This window comes from Mustela nivalis (genome assembly GCF_964662115.1).
Source record: "Mustela nivalis genome assembly, chromosome: 2".
Lineage (NCBI taxonomy): Eukaryota > Metazoa > Chordata > Mammalia > Carnivora > Mustelidae > Mustela > Mustela nivalis.
The window spans coordinates 186,937,360-186,949,136 of NC_139021.1; the positions used below are offsets into that span (position 1 = coordinate 186,937,360).

An 11,777-nucleotide genomic window follows, 5' to 3' on the forward strand; every position below is an offset into this window, starting at 1 on the left:
GGGAAAACCCAGACAGAGACCATCTACCCAGTCTGGAGCTGACTTAGGAGTGGTAGCTGAAGGCTGCAGAGCCTCCCATCCCGGCCACCCTCACTGGCTGGAACACGGGGCCACAGAAAGTCCACGGAAGCCTCCCAGTGGGTTAGGACAGCAGGATCTAGCGCATGACTAAGAAGGAATGACGTGCCCTAACACCCTGTTACAGGAAAGCCTTTGGGCAGAGGGCAGAAGCTTTCTAACCCTCACAAGACAGTAGAGAACAGACCTCCCTGAATTAGGGCAGTTCTCTAGAAAGGCCTGCGTGCTTGAATACGCACGAAATGTCTCCTGGGGCGGGTGGCGGGGAAGGGGCCCCTTTCTCTTGAACTTTGTACCTCGTGTGTATAAACTCCTGTGCCCACACACACTCAGAAGAGCCCCACTTCGGACGCGCTCAGCTCTCCCCGCCCCACCCTGACACCACAGCCCGCCTCGGACTTTCATCCATAGGCGCCCCGGGGTCCCGGGCGAAGGCGCTCACCGCGCTTTTCGGCGGCAGGAGAGAGGCGCCTCCTCCACCTTCTGGTCGCCTCCCCCACGTCTCCTTCGGAAGGAGACACGAGCCGCCCGCACGGCCGGCGCCATCCTCCCTCCGAGGGGACACGCGCCCACGTCGGCCAGCAGCAGGCCCGCGCCCCGCGCACAGGCCGACGGCGGGCACACTCCCACCCAGCGGCGCTCGCCCCCACTCCGCCCTGCGGCCCAAACGTGGGCGGCATCTCCCGCGGAAGCCCCAGGCCCAGCCCATACGGTCACGTGGTGTGGGCGCAGCCCGGGCGTGGCCTCCGCCGTGCTCCTCGCAACACCTACCCGCCCCGCCCCTCGCTATCGCTCCGCCCCTCCGCGCCCCGCTCGTCCACCTCCAGCTCCGTCCCGCCCCTCCGTCCACCTCGAGCCCTCGCCCCGCCCCTCCCCGTCGCCCCGCCTCCAGACCCGCCTCTCCCAACTTCAGCCCTCGCCCCGCCCCCATCTCCCCGCCTCCAACTCCTCCCCTCCCGTCCGCCTCGAGCCCTCACCCCGCCCCCAGACCCGCCTCTCCCAGCTTCAGCCCTCGCCCCGCCCCCATCGCCCCTCCTCCAACTCCTCCCCTCCCGTCCGCCTCGAGCCCTCGCCCCGCCCCTCCCCATCGCCCCGCCTCCAGACCCGCCTCTCCCAGCTTCAGCTCTCGCCCCGCCCCCATCGCCCCGCCTCCAACTCCTCCCCTCCCGTCCGCCTCGAGCCCTCGCCCCGCCCCTCCCTATCGCTCGGGTCCCGGCTCGCCCCCGCCCCCAGTCCCGTCGCAGGCCGCCGGGTGCCCGGACCCGGTCCCACCCATCCCCATTGCTGCGCCTCCAGCCCCGCCCCGCGCCCCACCTCCCGCCCCTGCCGGGGATCCTCTGCGCTCTCCGCGCTTTGGGGCGGCGGGGGCGCACGGGGACTGCCCGGGACGGCGCGATGGAGTCGAGCGGAGGCCGCGCGGAGGGCTCGGGCCGCGGCCCGCGGGTGCTGGTGGTGGGCGGCGGAATCGCGGGGCTGGGCGCCGCGCAGAGGCTCTGCCGCCACCCGGCCTTCCCGCAGCTGCGGGTCCTGGAGGCCACTGCCCGCGCCGGCGGCCGCATCCGCTCGGAGCGCGGCTTCGGTAACGGCCTCTCCCGGAACCCCTTCCCCGAGCCCATTTCCGGAGCCCAACGGGTGCGCCCCGGGCTCTGCCGCTCCCGGGCAGCCCTGCACCCGGGGTTGGCCGACCCGGAAGCCTTGCCTGCCCGCTCTCCCCCCTCCCGCCCCGCCCATGAATGAGGCCGAGTTCACTGGTGCCCGAAACTCGGCCGTCGCGTTGGCAGGGCCGGCCCCTGCCGGGGAGGGTAGCCTGTGTCTCTGCAGTCCTTCTGGTTGTGTCCCTCGAGGAGCTCCTCCTCCAGCCTCCGGGTCACCCCCAGGCACCCCTTCTGCCCCCGTAGCGGCTCTCTAAATGTCCTCTGAAGGCGGGCGCAGGCCAAATGTTCCCCTAAAACTAGGTCTGAGCAGGCCCTAGGACTGTAGTCTTCAGGGACCCTGTGTCCTCTGTTGGGGCTTTCAGAGCATGTTTGGGGAGGGCGGGGCTGGTGCGGTCCAGGAGAAGGGCTCAGGGTTGGCCTTTGTGGGGAGAGAACCTCCAAGTCTCATCTGCTGCCCCTGCCAGGTGGTGTGGTAGAGCTGGGTGCCCACTGGATCCACGGGCCCTCACAGGGCAACCCGGTCTTTCAGCTGGCTGCCAAGTACCAGCTGCTGAGGGAGAAGGACTTGTCAGAGGAGAACCAACTGACCGAAACTGGGGGTCATGTGGGCCTGCCCTCCGTGTCCTATGGCAGCTCTGGGGTAAGTGTGAGCCGTGAGCTGGTAGTGGAGATGGCGAGTCTGTTCTACGGTCTCATAGACCAGACTCGGGAGTTCCTACACACGGCGGACGCCCCAGTGCCCAGTGTTGGGGAGTACCTCAAGAAGGAGATCCGTCAGCGTGCGGCCGGCTGGCCTGAGGATGAGGAGACCAGGAAGCTCAAGCTGGCCGTCCTCAACAGCTTCTTCAACGTGGAGTGCTGTGTGAGCGGGACCCACAGCATGGACCTGGTGGCCCTCGTGCCCTTCGGGGAGTACACCGTGCTGCCAGGGCTGGACTGCACCTTTCCTGGGTATGTGCATGTCCCACCCACCGAGTCAGCCCTCCATGCGCCGCCTCCAGGCGCCCCAGGCCTCTCTCCATACCCCCTTGTCCACCTTCATGTACCCTGGGACCCCCTCCATGTACCCAGGTCCCCTCTGAGCCTCCCCCCCTTTATGGACCCTGGTCCCTGTCCAGGTACTCTGGTTCCCCTCCATGCACCCTGGGACCCTTTCCATTTACCGGTTGAGCTTCGGGAAGTAGGGGAAGGGTGAGAGGCCAGGAGGCCATTGGTCTTCCTCGTTCCAGAGAGATTGCCTGTTTGTTTCTCTAGTTTTGCTCACTGGGGAAAAAGACTTATTTTCAAGAAAAGATGATTAAAAAAAGAAGGCCGTACCTCTCATCACGCTTTCTTCCTCCCCTGTTTATGAGGCTTCTCATGTGCTAAGTGCTGCGTAAGGCTCCAGCCTCTGTGATGGACAGATAGCCCACCCCTGTGGCGGGTGGCTGTCCCCCACCGAGCACTCAAGAGGCCCTCACAGGACTGTCCCGCTGGGCTCTCTGGCATCACCACCCCAAGGCTCCTGGCAGGGGAGGGCATTTGTGATCAGAAGCAGGTTCCAGGTGGGTGGGGAGGAACCCTCAGTAACCTCCATTTGCTCACGCTCACCTGATCCCCTTGTCAGCCTGGGCAGTGGTGTCTGTGTTCCCGAGGAGACCCTGCCCTCCTCCCACTTCCCTGCAGGGCCTCCTCCTATGGCAGCTTCCTCTGAAAACGCCCACACCTCTGTGTCTCCTAGGGGCTACCAGGGGCTCACAAACCACATAATGGCCTCCTTGCCAGAGGACGTGATTGTTTTTAACAAGCCTGTGAAGACCGTTCACTGGAATGGGTCCTTCAAGGAAGCCTCGTCTCTCGGGGAGACGTTTCCAGTGTTGGTGGAGTGCGAGGACGGAGCCTGCTTCCCTGCACATCACGTCATCGTCACTGTGCCCTTAGGTAAAGCTGTTTGCCCCGTCGGGGTTCCCTTTGGTCCCCCACCCCCGGGGCCCCGGCAGCAGGCTCTGGAGGGCCGGGTCCGGTGGTAGCTCCCGTTTTCAGTCTAGCTCCCAACAGGATTATTCTCTCGTGTTTGTAGCAGCTGCGTGCTTTGGCATTGAGTTTCACAGTGAGAGAAAACGTGTGTCTTGCTCCTTCCAAGGACGGTTATGAGAAGGCGGGGACACGGCCTCCGGTTCCCCCTGCTGGGCTTTCTTGGAGACGGAAGTGGGTGTGAGAGCCAGCTCTCAGGTTCCGTCCTGGTGTAATCAAGGAATGGCTCGAGCACATGGTTCTGTTTGATTCTAGATCTGACGCCCAAGACAGAAGCTCTTTCGGCGACTTGACAAAAGGTGGAGGCGGCTGAGCCGAGCTGGGCCTGTGCCGTCTCACTGACCCCGCAGGCAGCTGGGGACGTGTATCTCCCTGTCCTCTTGGACAGAGGTGGATGGAATGACAGCAGTTAGTTGTGCAGGTTCACAAAGCTGGCAGGGCCCGAGCTGAGGGAAGATGTGGGTTCCCGGGGTTCCTTCGGGACGGGATGCGGCTGTGGTTAGCTCGCTCAGCACCCTGCTCCTGTCTCCCACACGTGCAACCACACTGGATGTACTAGCATCGTCTTCTGCTGCTCTGTTTGCCGCCCCCTGCTTTCTCGGTTCATCCGTCAGTGCGCCCCAGTCAGCACCCCACCCCCGCCCCGCCAGCGTCTGTGTTGCAGTGCTGCCTGCGGGGCCCCCGCTCTCACCAGTGGATGCGTCACTGTGTCTGCTGGTGTGGCTCACCGGGAGCGGGGACACCGGTCACACTTTATAGGCACATAGTATTTCCTTGTACGTGAGGGTCGTTGCTGAATATTCCTTAGTTGATGGAAATTCAGCCTATTTTCACTTTTTTTGTTTCACAAAGCATTTTCCATCTGTGTGGTGGAAACACAAACACTTGTGTGACTGTATCTGTGGCATAAATCACGGTGGTGGGAGCTGCCGGGCTGAGGGTCTGGGAAAATGGGACTGTGGTGGGGGGCGTGGGACCCGTCTGTGGGCCCTTGCAGCCTCTGTGGGTCTGTTTCCTCCTGGGCTGTTTGTCCTTTACTTACCGGCTTGCAGGTTACCTGTGTTGTAAGGAGACTGGCTTGTGCTGCAAACAGTCCATCTTGTTGTCTGACTCTGGCCCAGAATTAAATTTTTTTGGCATGCAGATTATTTTTCCTGTGGCTTCTGGAGAGAGCCTGTGTGTTGTGGTGCTTCTCCACACTATCCTGGAGCATTGGGGTCTGCAGACATTGAGAGGCAGATAGGTTTCAAAGTGAGACAGTGTCCTACAGAGCAGTTTGGGTGGGGCATGACAACTGTCCCTGCCTGAGCAGGTGGCCATGGGGCCTTTCACGTCCCTCCACTGCGGTGTTGTTTACTGAGGCAGAGTCCCAGTGGCCAGAGCCAGCCCGATTTCTGGGAGCCCAGCTGAGCTGGGGCTGGTGTGGGTCTCGAGTAGACATGGGCTCTGGATGCCTCCTTTTGCTGACTCCTCTGATGGGCATCTGGATGGGTTCCTGTGGCTGTCAGTTCCAGTTTATGAGATTTACGTGGTGTAAGTTGAGTCCACTTGTGAATTCCAGGTTTTCTTAAAGAACATCTGGACACCTTCTTTGAACCACCACTGCCCACTGAGAAGGCAGAAGCGATCAGGAAGATGGGCTTTGGGACCAACAATAAAATCTTCCTGGAGTTTGAGGAGCCCTTCTGGGAGCCAGACTGCCAGTACATCCAGGTGGTATGGGAGGACACGTCACCCCTGGAGGACGTCACGTCTGAGCTGCGGCACGTCTGGTTCAAGAAGCTCATTGGCTTTTTGGTCCTGCCCTCCTTTGAGTATGTATGCTGCTTGAGTCTCTCTGAGGACCCGCTCAGAACCAGCATTGAGGAGCTGGTTCGTTGGCCTTAGTTTGGCTGTTGATTCACTGAGGCATTTCTGGGGCATTTCTGGGTGGGTTTCCAAGGGCACCCAAGGGCACTGATGACGGACACTGGGGCTCTAACCACTGCAGGGCTGGATGGAAGCCTCTTGCAGGCAGCCTGTTGGTGTGTCTTAAGTGCTAGAATGAGCTTGTGGCCGGGAGGGCGTGTTCAATCAGTAAGAAATGTTTACTGAAATTCCCAGGAAGCTGGGGTGTGTAGGTTACAGAAGGAATTTGAAACATGGAAGGGTCTGTAACTGGGAGACAGTATCTCAACCTGATGCAGTAATTGAGGAAACACCCTTGTGTTTCCTTATAACTCAGGAATCAAAGACCCATCCATGGCTAAGTTGGTTGGCTATGACGCATGGATCAAGCAGTCTACGTGGGCTTGGTGCCAACTCAGAACACAAGAGCACGGATCATTTAGGGACAGAGGGACGATTTTTCCCGTAAGAGCCAAAGACGTAGCCAGTGTGTGGTAGTCGATTGGCAGATGTGAGTTCAAGTTTCCACACACAGATGTGGCAGGATTGGAGACCATATTCTGGGCCTGGAGGACAAAATGCAGGCATGCCTTCCAGCAAAGCTCATCCCCAACAGCCAAAGGAGCTGGGTGCGTGGGGCCCTCCCACCTAGGAGGGGACCCACACGTGTCCTTTGCACTGAAGAGAAGGCAGACATCCAGGGGCTTGGAAAGGTACCCAGGGCTGCGGATGTGTAGTGGAGCGGTGGCTGGCATGCCCGGCCAGCTGCCCCATGCCTGGCTCTGTGGCCTGTGCTCAGGACACTGGTGGAGACCACAGCCCTCAGGACGCTCTGTGGTCCAGGACGGTGGCCCTCACACTTTGTGGTCTCTGGACCCCGTTTCATACTCTAAAAATACTGAGGGTTCCAAAGAGTGTCCGTTAGGTGGTTGTGTCTGTACATTTACCACACTAGAAATGAAAACGGTTAAATTTTAAAAAAATTTTTTAAAGATTTTATTTATTTATTTATTTGAGACACAGAAAGAGAGAGAGAGAGAGAGCCCACAGCAGGGGAGGAGCAGAGGGAGAGAGAGAAGCACACTCCCTGCTGAGCAGGGAGCCCAAGTCAGGGCTGGATCCCAGGACCCCAGGATCAAAGGCAGATGCTTAACAACTGAACCACCCAGGCACCCCAAATGCTTATTCTTTAAACTGAGTAAATCTATACCATGTTAGCACAGACAGCATCGTTTTTGAGAGAGGGGAGGGGCAGAGGATGAGAGAGAATCCCAAGCAGACTCCACGCTCCGCGCAGAGCTTGGCATGCAGCCCGGTCTCAAGACCCTGAGATCACGACCGGAACTGAAATCCAGAGTCGGTCACCTGACTGAGCCATTCAGGGCCCCATTATACTTTTAAATGAAATCATGTTAACGTTTATTAAATAAAAATAACTCTATTTCTTAAACAAAGTTTAGCGAGGAGAGTAGTGATGTTTTGCCTTTCTCCTCCCCTTTACCGTCTGGGGTGGCCCCGGACAGCTTGGCTCTCAAGGCTGTTGGAAGGTGGTGGGGCCGTGCCTCATTCCACTTGAAGCGGATGACACATCTTGACTCAGACACGCAGTCTGGAGAAGGGGTTGTGCTTAGTCTTCAGATGGTTGCGGGTGTTCTGTGAAATGGCACCGAAACTGAAGACGCAGTCGCTCCTCCTGGGCTAGGCACCGTGTGGAGTCTGGAAGCTCGTCGTGGACGTCTGTGCTCCGAACTCTGTGCCTGTGCTGCACGTTGAATGGGTCTTGCACCCGTCCCTAGCTTGGGCATTCCAGATACTGATCTGTTTCATGTACGACCGCGAAGAATTATGTTTATTAATATCACCACGGATCTCAGGAAAGTCTCTTGGTATTGGGAACCTATCGAGCTGTTGGTGGCAGATACAAGTTTTCTAAAATTGTAATTTTTGCTTGAGCACTTAAATTTCTTCATAGGCAGTAAATGCTTGCAGTTGCTTTCCTCGTGATGGACACACTGCTTGTTTTCGAGAACCTGCCTGCCACACACCCAACCTCGAATACTGGTCGCGTTCTCTTAAGTAGAAATGGTGTTTGTGAAAGGAGCTACGCAGTTGGCAACTCCAGCCACCACCCAAGGCTGTCCTGAAGACGGTGCCACACCAGCGTGTAGCAGAACTCGAGGTTTAATACAGTTAATGGTGTGCGCTGCTTCATCTAGGACATTCTCAAGTGAATTTGGTGTTTTTGTTCATTTATTTATTTTTCATGGGGTATGTGTCATGGCAGGACACCATGTGCTGGTCCCAATTCTGTGAAGGGACAGCCGTTCCCTCCTGTGGGCCTTGCACGCCAGTGTGGATGTTGACAGAGTAGAAAAAGCAAACACTGTCTCAGCATTGTGGAAAGGGTTGTGGCCTCACAGTCCCTGGGGGCTGGAACCCCGGAGGGTGGGCTGTGGGCCACACCTGCTGTCGGGGTACCGCAGGGGCTGAGCACAGGTGAGCTGCAAGTCGTCTCAGTGTGTGTCTCCCCAGCAGGTCTGTCCATGTCCTCTGTGGCTTCATCGCCGGGCTGGAATCTGAGTTCATGGAGTCGCTGTCCGACGAGGACGTGCTTCTGTCTCTGACCCAAGTGCTTCGCAGGGTGACAGGTATGGAGCGTGTATGGCCGGGCACCGTGGGGGCTCCTCGCTGGCCATCTCTGGACAGGAGCCAGGCTTTGCAAGAACGAGCTTGGTGCTCTGACCCTCCAGGGACAGTCCTCCTGCTGCGAGCGGGGTCACTCAGTTCTTATGTCTGAGGAACTGAAATGGCTTTGCAAACACTTTCCATTGCCTTTTTTTGTTTCTGGGTGTCCTGAGTTAAGCAAAGCGGTAAGACAGGAGAGCTTCTGAGGAGTACACTCGTGGTGAGGTTTTCTTCCTGGGTAGTTTCCTTCAGTTTAAACCGCGGGGTCTTAAAGGGAAGCTGGAATGGGGCCAGGGGCAGTGGGGCCACACTGACGGGTGTCTCTGGGCGCAGGAAACGCCCAGCTCCCTGCGCCCAGGAGCGTGCTGCGCTCCCGCTGGCACAGTGCCCCGTACACCAGGGGCTCCTACAGCTACGTGGCCGTGGGCAGCACCGGGGATGACATCGACCAGCTGGCGCAGCCCCTGCCCACGGACGGCGCCGAGGCACAGGTGAGGCATGCGTGGGCGGGGCTGGGACCCCTGCACTGGGTCCCTGTGCTTTCTGAAATTAGGAATCATGAAATATGCATTATTTTATCAGAATTTTATACGCACATAGCCTAAAGCATCAGAAAATCCTGCAGTGCTGGTACGAACACCAAACTTCACAAACCACGGCGGCCGCCAAGGCCTCCAGCGTCCCCTTCCCAGGCCCTCAGAGCCAAGGCTCAGCTCCAAATACTGCATCTCTAAGTCTCACATGCATCTGCCTCTTTTTACAAAACACTCAGTCATGTTGAACTTCGGGTATGTGCATGAGCCAGCCAGACTTTTGGGCTGTGCCTGTGGCTTCAACGCTGTGCACTGGCAGCCATGGCCCATCCCCCACACCATGGGATGACAACGTCCTTTTACTGCAGACACCCCAGAGTGGGTCTCTAAAGACCAGGACGCCCTCGGAAGATGTGTAACTATAGCAAAGCTGTCCAAGTTAAAAATGAATGATAATTCCTCTGTATGATCTGAAACTAAGGGCTCCGTTTCCCAAGTGCCTTATAATCTCTTCATGGCCTGCTTGTTCCATAATGTTGCTCCTTGGATTTTCAGTTCTTGGCATCCCTGTTGACTCTCCCTGTGGCAGACAAGGTTTTAGGTCTCTCGCCCTCCTCTGCCCACTCAGCACTCAGCTCTGCCCCAGCCTCCCCATGTGTGGCGCAGTGCTCTTCGTAAGACCACTGTTCAGTGTTTCCTTCATCTGCTTGCTCCAGGCCCCAAGGACACTGTGGTTCCTTCCCTGTCTGTAGATGCGAGTGTGCAACTGTGCGAGACTTTATGCGTGTGTGTCTGTGAGGCTCTGGGCTGGTGTGTGGAGGTGTGGCATGTGCAAGTGCATGTGACTGCGTGCACGAGGGAGGGAGTGTGCAGGGCTCCGATTTCTGTGCCCGTCTTGCCTGGACTCTGCTAACTCCTTCCATCCTCTCTCAAGTCCTCCCCTACCCCCGAGTCAGCTTCAGCTCCTGACGCACAGCCCTAGCCTGTCCTGCGCCCCGTGTCCTGCCTGCCCCGTGCATGCACTTTCTGGAACATTTGCTCCAGTAGCTCCCTGATGAGGGGGTGCAGGGGAGGTGAGTTTTTAGAGAAAGTTTGCCTGTGTGGAAATGTCCTTCCCCCCTTAGACTGTATGTTGCAGTCCTGCCAGCAAGAAACAAACCACCCTAAAACCCAGGGGTGGGAACAACCACTTTGTTACGCTGACAGGCTCTGTAGGTGGGCACGTGGGGCCATCTCTTTCTGTCCATGATGTCTGGGGACTCAGTGGGGAAGACTTGACCTATGCCAGGGTCACTCGGGATTGGGGTGGGGGTCGTCTGAGGCTGCTTGTCTTGTGTGGCTGCGCTGGGCTGGGACACTGACGGGCCCCCCTGCCTGTGGCTTCTGAGTGGCTCGGGCTTCCTCACAGCGCGGCTGCTGCTGCCCACGTGGTGGCCCAGACATTCCCGTGGAGGAGGCAGCTGTGTCGCCTCCTGTGGCCCAGCTAGGATGTCAGAAAGTGCCACTCTGCCACACCCCACCACACAGTGGTCACAAGCCTGCCCAGATTCAAGGTCAGGACACAGACGCTGCCTCTCTATGGGAGGCGTGTCCAGGAACTCGTAACCCCATAGGAGCCGCGCGTGGGGAGCCAAGCCTGGTTTGAGGGGCACGTCCCTCAGTGTTCTGAACACGTTCTGCAGTGCTGCTCGGAAAGTCCGAAGCCGTGCAGCATCCTTCCTTTCTTACCTCGTAGGAAGCCTGGAATCATCTCTGCTCCCTGTTCTTCTCCTCTGCTGCTTCCCTCTTTTGTGGGATTTTGTTGTTTGGATGGGGGACTGGTCATTTTTATTTTTTTTTATAATCTTTTTCCCTCCTAACTTCCATGTCTCTGGGTTTTCACTCTTTATTTTGGGTGAAGTCCTTAACATCGCATCCCAAACCATCTGTTGGGTTTCCATTTTGCATTTTCTCTTGATCGTGGGCGTGGCTGCTGTCTGTATTCCTGCTCACGCTTCCTGACCGGCAGAGCTCTGCGGGATTCATGAACAATAAAGCCACACACTTGCCATCAGCTCTGCAGCCACAGTGAGAGGCGAGAGGCTGCGGCCTGACGCCCGGCTAACCCCGGCTTTTCTTTGCAGCTCCAGATACTGTTTGCAGGGGAAGCCACACATCGCACGTTTTACTCCACCACGCACGGGGCTCTGCTGTCTGGCTGGAGGGAGGCCGACCGGCTCATCGCTCTGCGGGACCCACAGGCACAGCTGCCCGGGCCCTGGCTCTGAGCCCAGCTCCGCCCCTCCAGTGCCACGGGGAGGCTGACACCGTCCTTTCCTCGGACAGACAGTGTCTGTCCTGGCTTGAGATTTGGGGATGTTAATGACAGCCTGCCTTTTCTGGTGACTGGAGGAAGCTCTCATCTCTCATGTCCCTGAGTCTGGCCAGGGTCTAGCTAGAGCTGAGTGCGAAGTCTTCTTGGAGAAATGAGGCATGGGAGGCTGCCACTGCTGCTGGGGCAGCCACATAAAGTCTGTTAACACCTCCGTGTCTCCTCGTTCTTGCAGCTCAGGCCTGCGGCGCCCGTCACACCTGTCCTCGCCAGGCCCCAGGCCTGGGCCATTGCAGGGCCAGGTGCCCCCTCCCTTGAGTTCCCTGGACATTGGGTGCTGTGGTTGCCCCTTGTCCCTGGCGCCTTCAGACATTCCCGAGCTCTCACTGCTGGTCCCAGGACCACGGTGACAGATACTTAGTGGACACCAGGTATGCGGCGCTGGGGAAGGGCCAGAGAGTGCGGACACAGGAGTACACAGGGCACCCCATCCTGACCTGGGGCCAGAGGTTTTCCAGAGGAAGTGAATAAAAAATCCCTCCAGAGTGCAGAGGAGGGGGTGGTTGCGGAGTCAGGGCGAGTGGGGGGCATGTCAGTGTAGTGGGCAGTGTTGGG

The 11,777-nt window shown here is 58.3% G+C and overlaps 1 protein-coding gene across 3 annotated transcripts; it reads left to right on the plus strand.

Moving 5' to 3' along the window:
- Positions 1 to 1,269: 1,269 nt before the first annotated feature.
- PAOX (polyamine oxidase) lies at positions 1,270 to 11,371 on the plus strand. Of its 3 annotated transcripts, none has more exons than XM_082721584.1 (7): positions 1,270 to 1,657; positions 2,198 to 2,684; positions 3,454 to 3,653; positions 5,308 to 5,560; positions 8,166 to 8,281; positions 8,652 to 8,809; positions 10,975 to 11,371. In XM_082721584.1, the coding sequence occupies exons 1-7, from the start codon at positions 1,474 to 1,476 to the stop codon at positions 11,116 to 11,118; spliced, it is 1,542 nt and encodes a 513-aa protein (XP_082577710.1). In that variant the 5' UTR covers positions 1,270 to 1,473; the 3' UTR covers positions 11,119 to 11,371. The 3 variants fall into 3 exon arrangements, with proteins under 3 accessions (XP_082577710.1, XP_082577711.1, XP_082577712.1); XM_082721585.1 differs by having other exon boundaries at positions 1,288 to 1,657; positions 8,169 to 8,281; XM_082721586.1 differs by lacking the exon at positions 8,652 to 8,809 and having other exon boundaries at positions 1,299 to 1,657; positions 8,169 to 8,281.
- Positions 11,372 to 11,777: the final 406 nt, after the last annotated feature.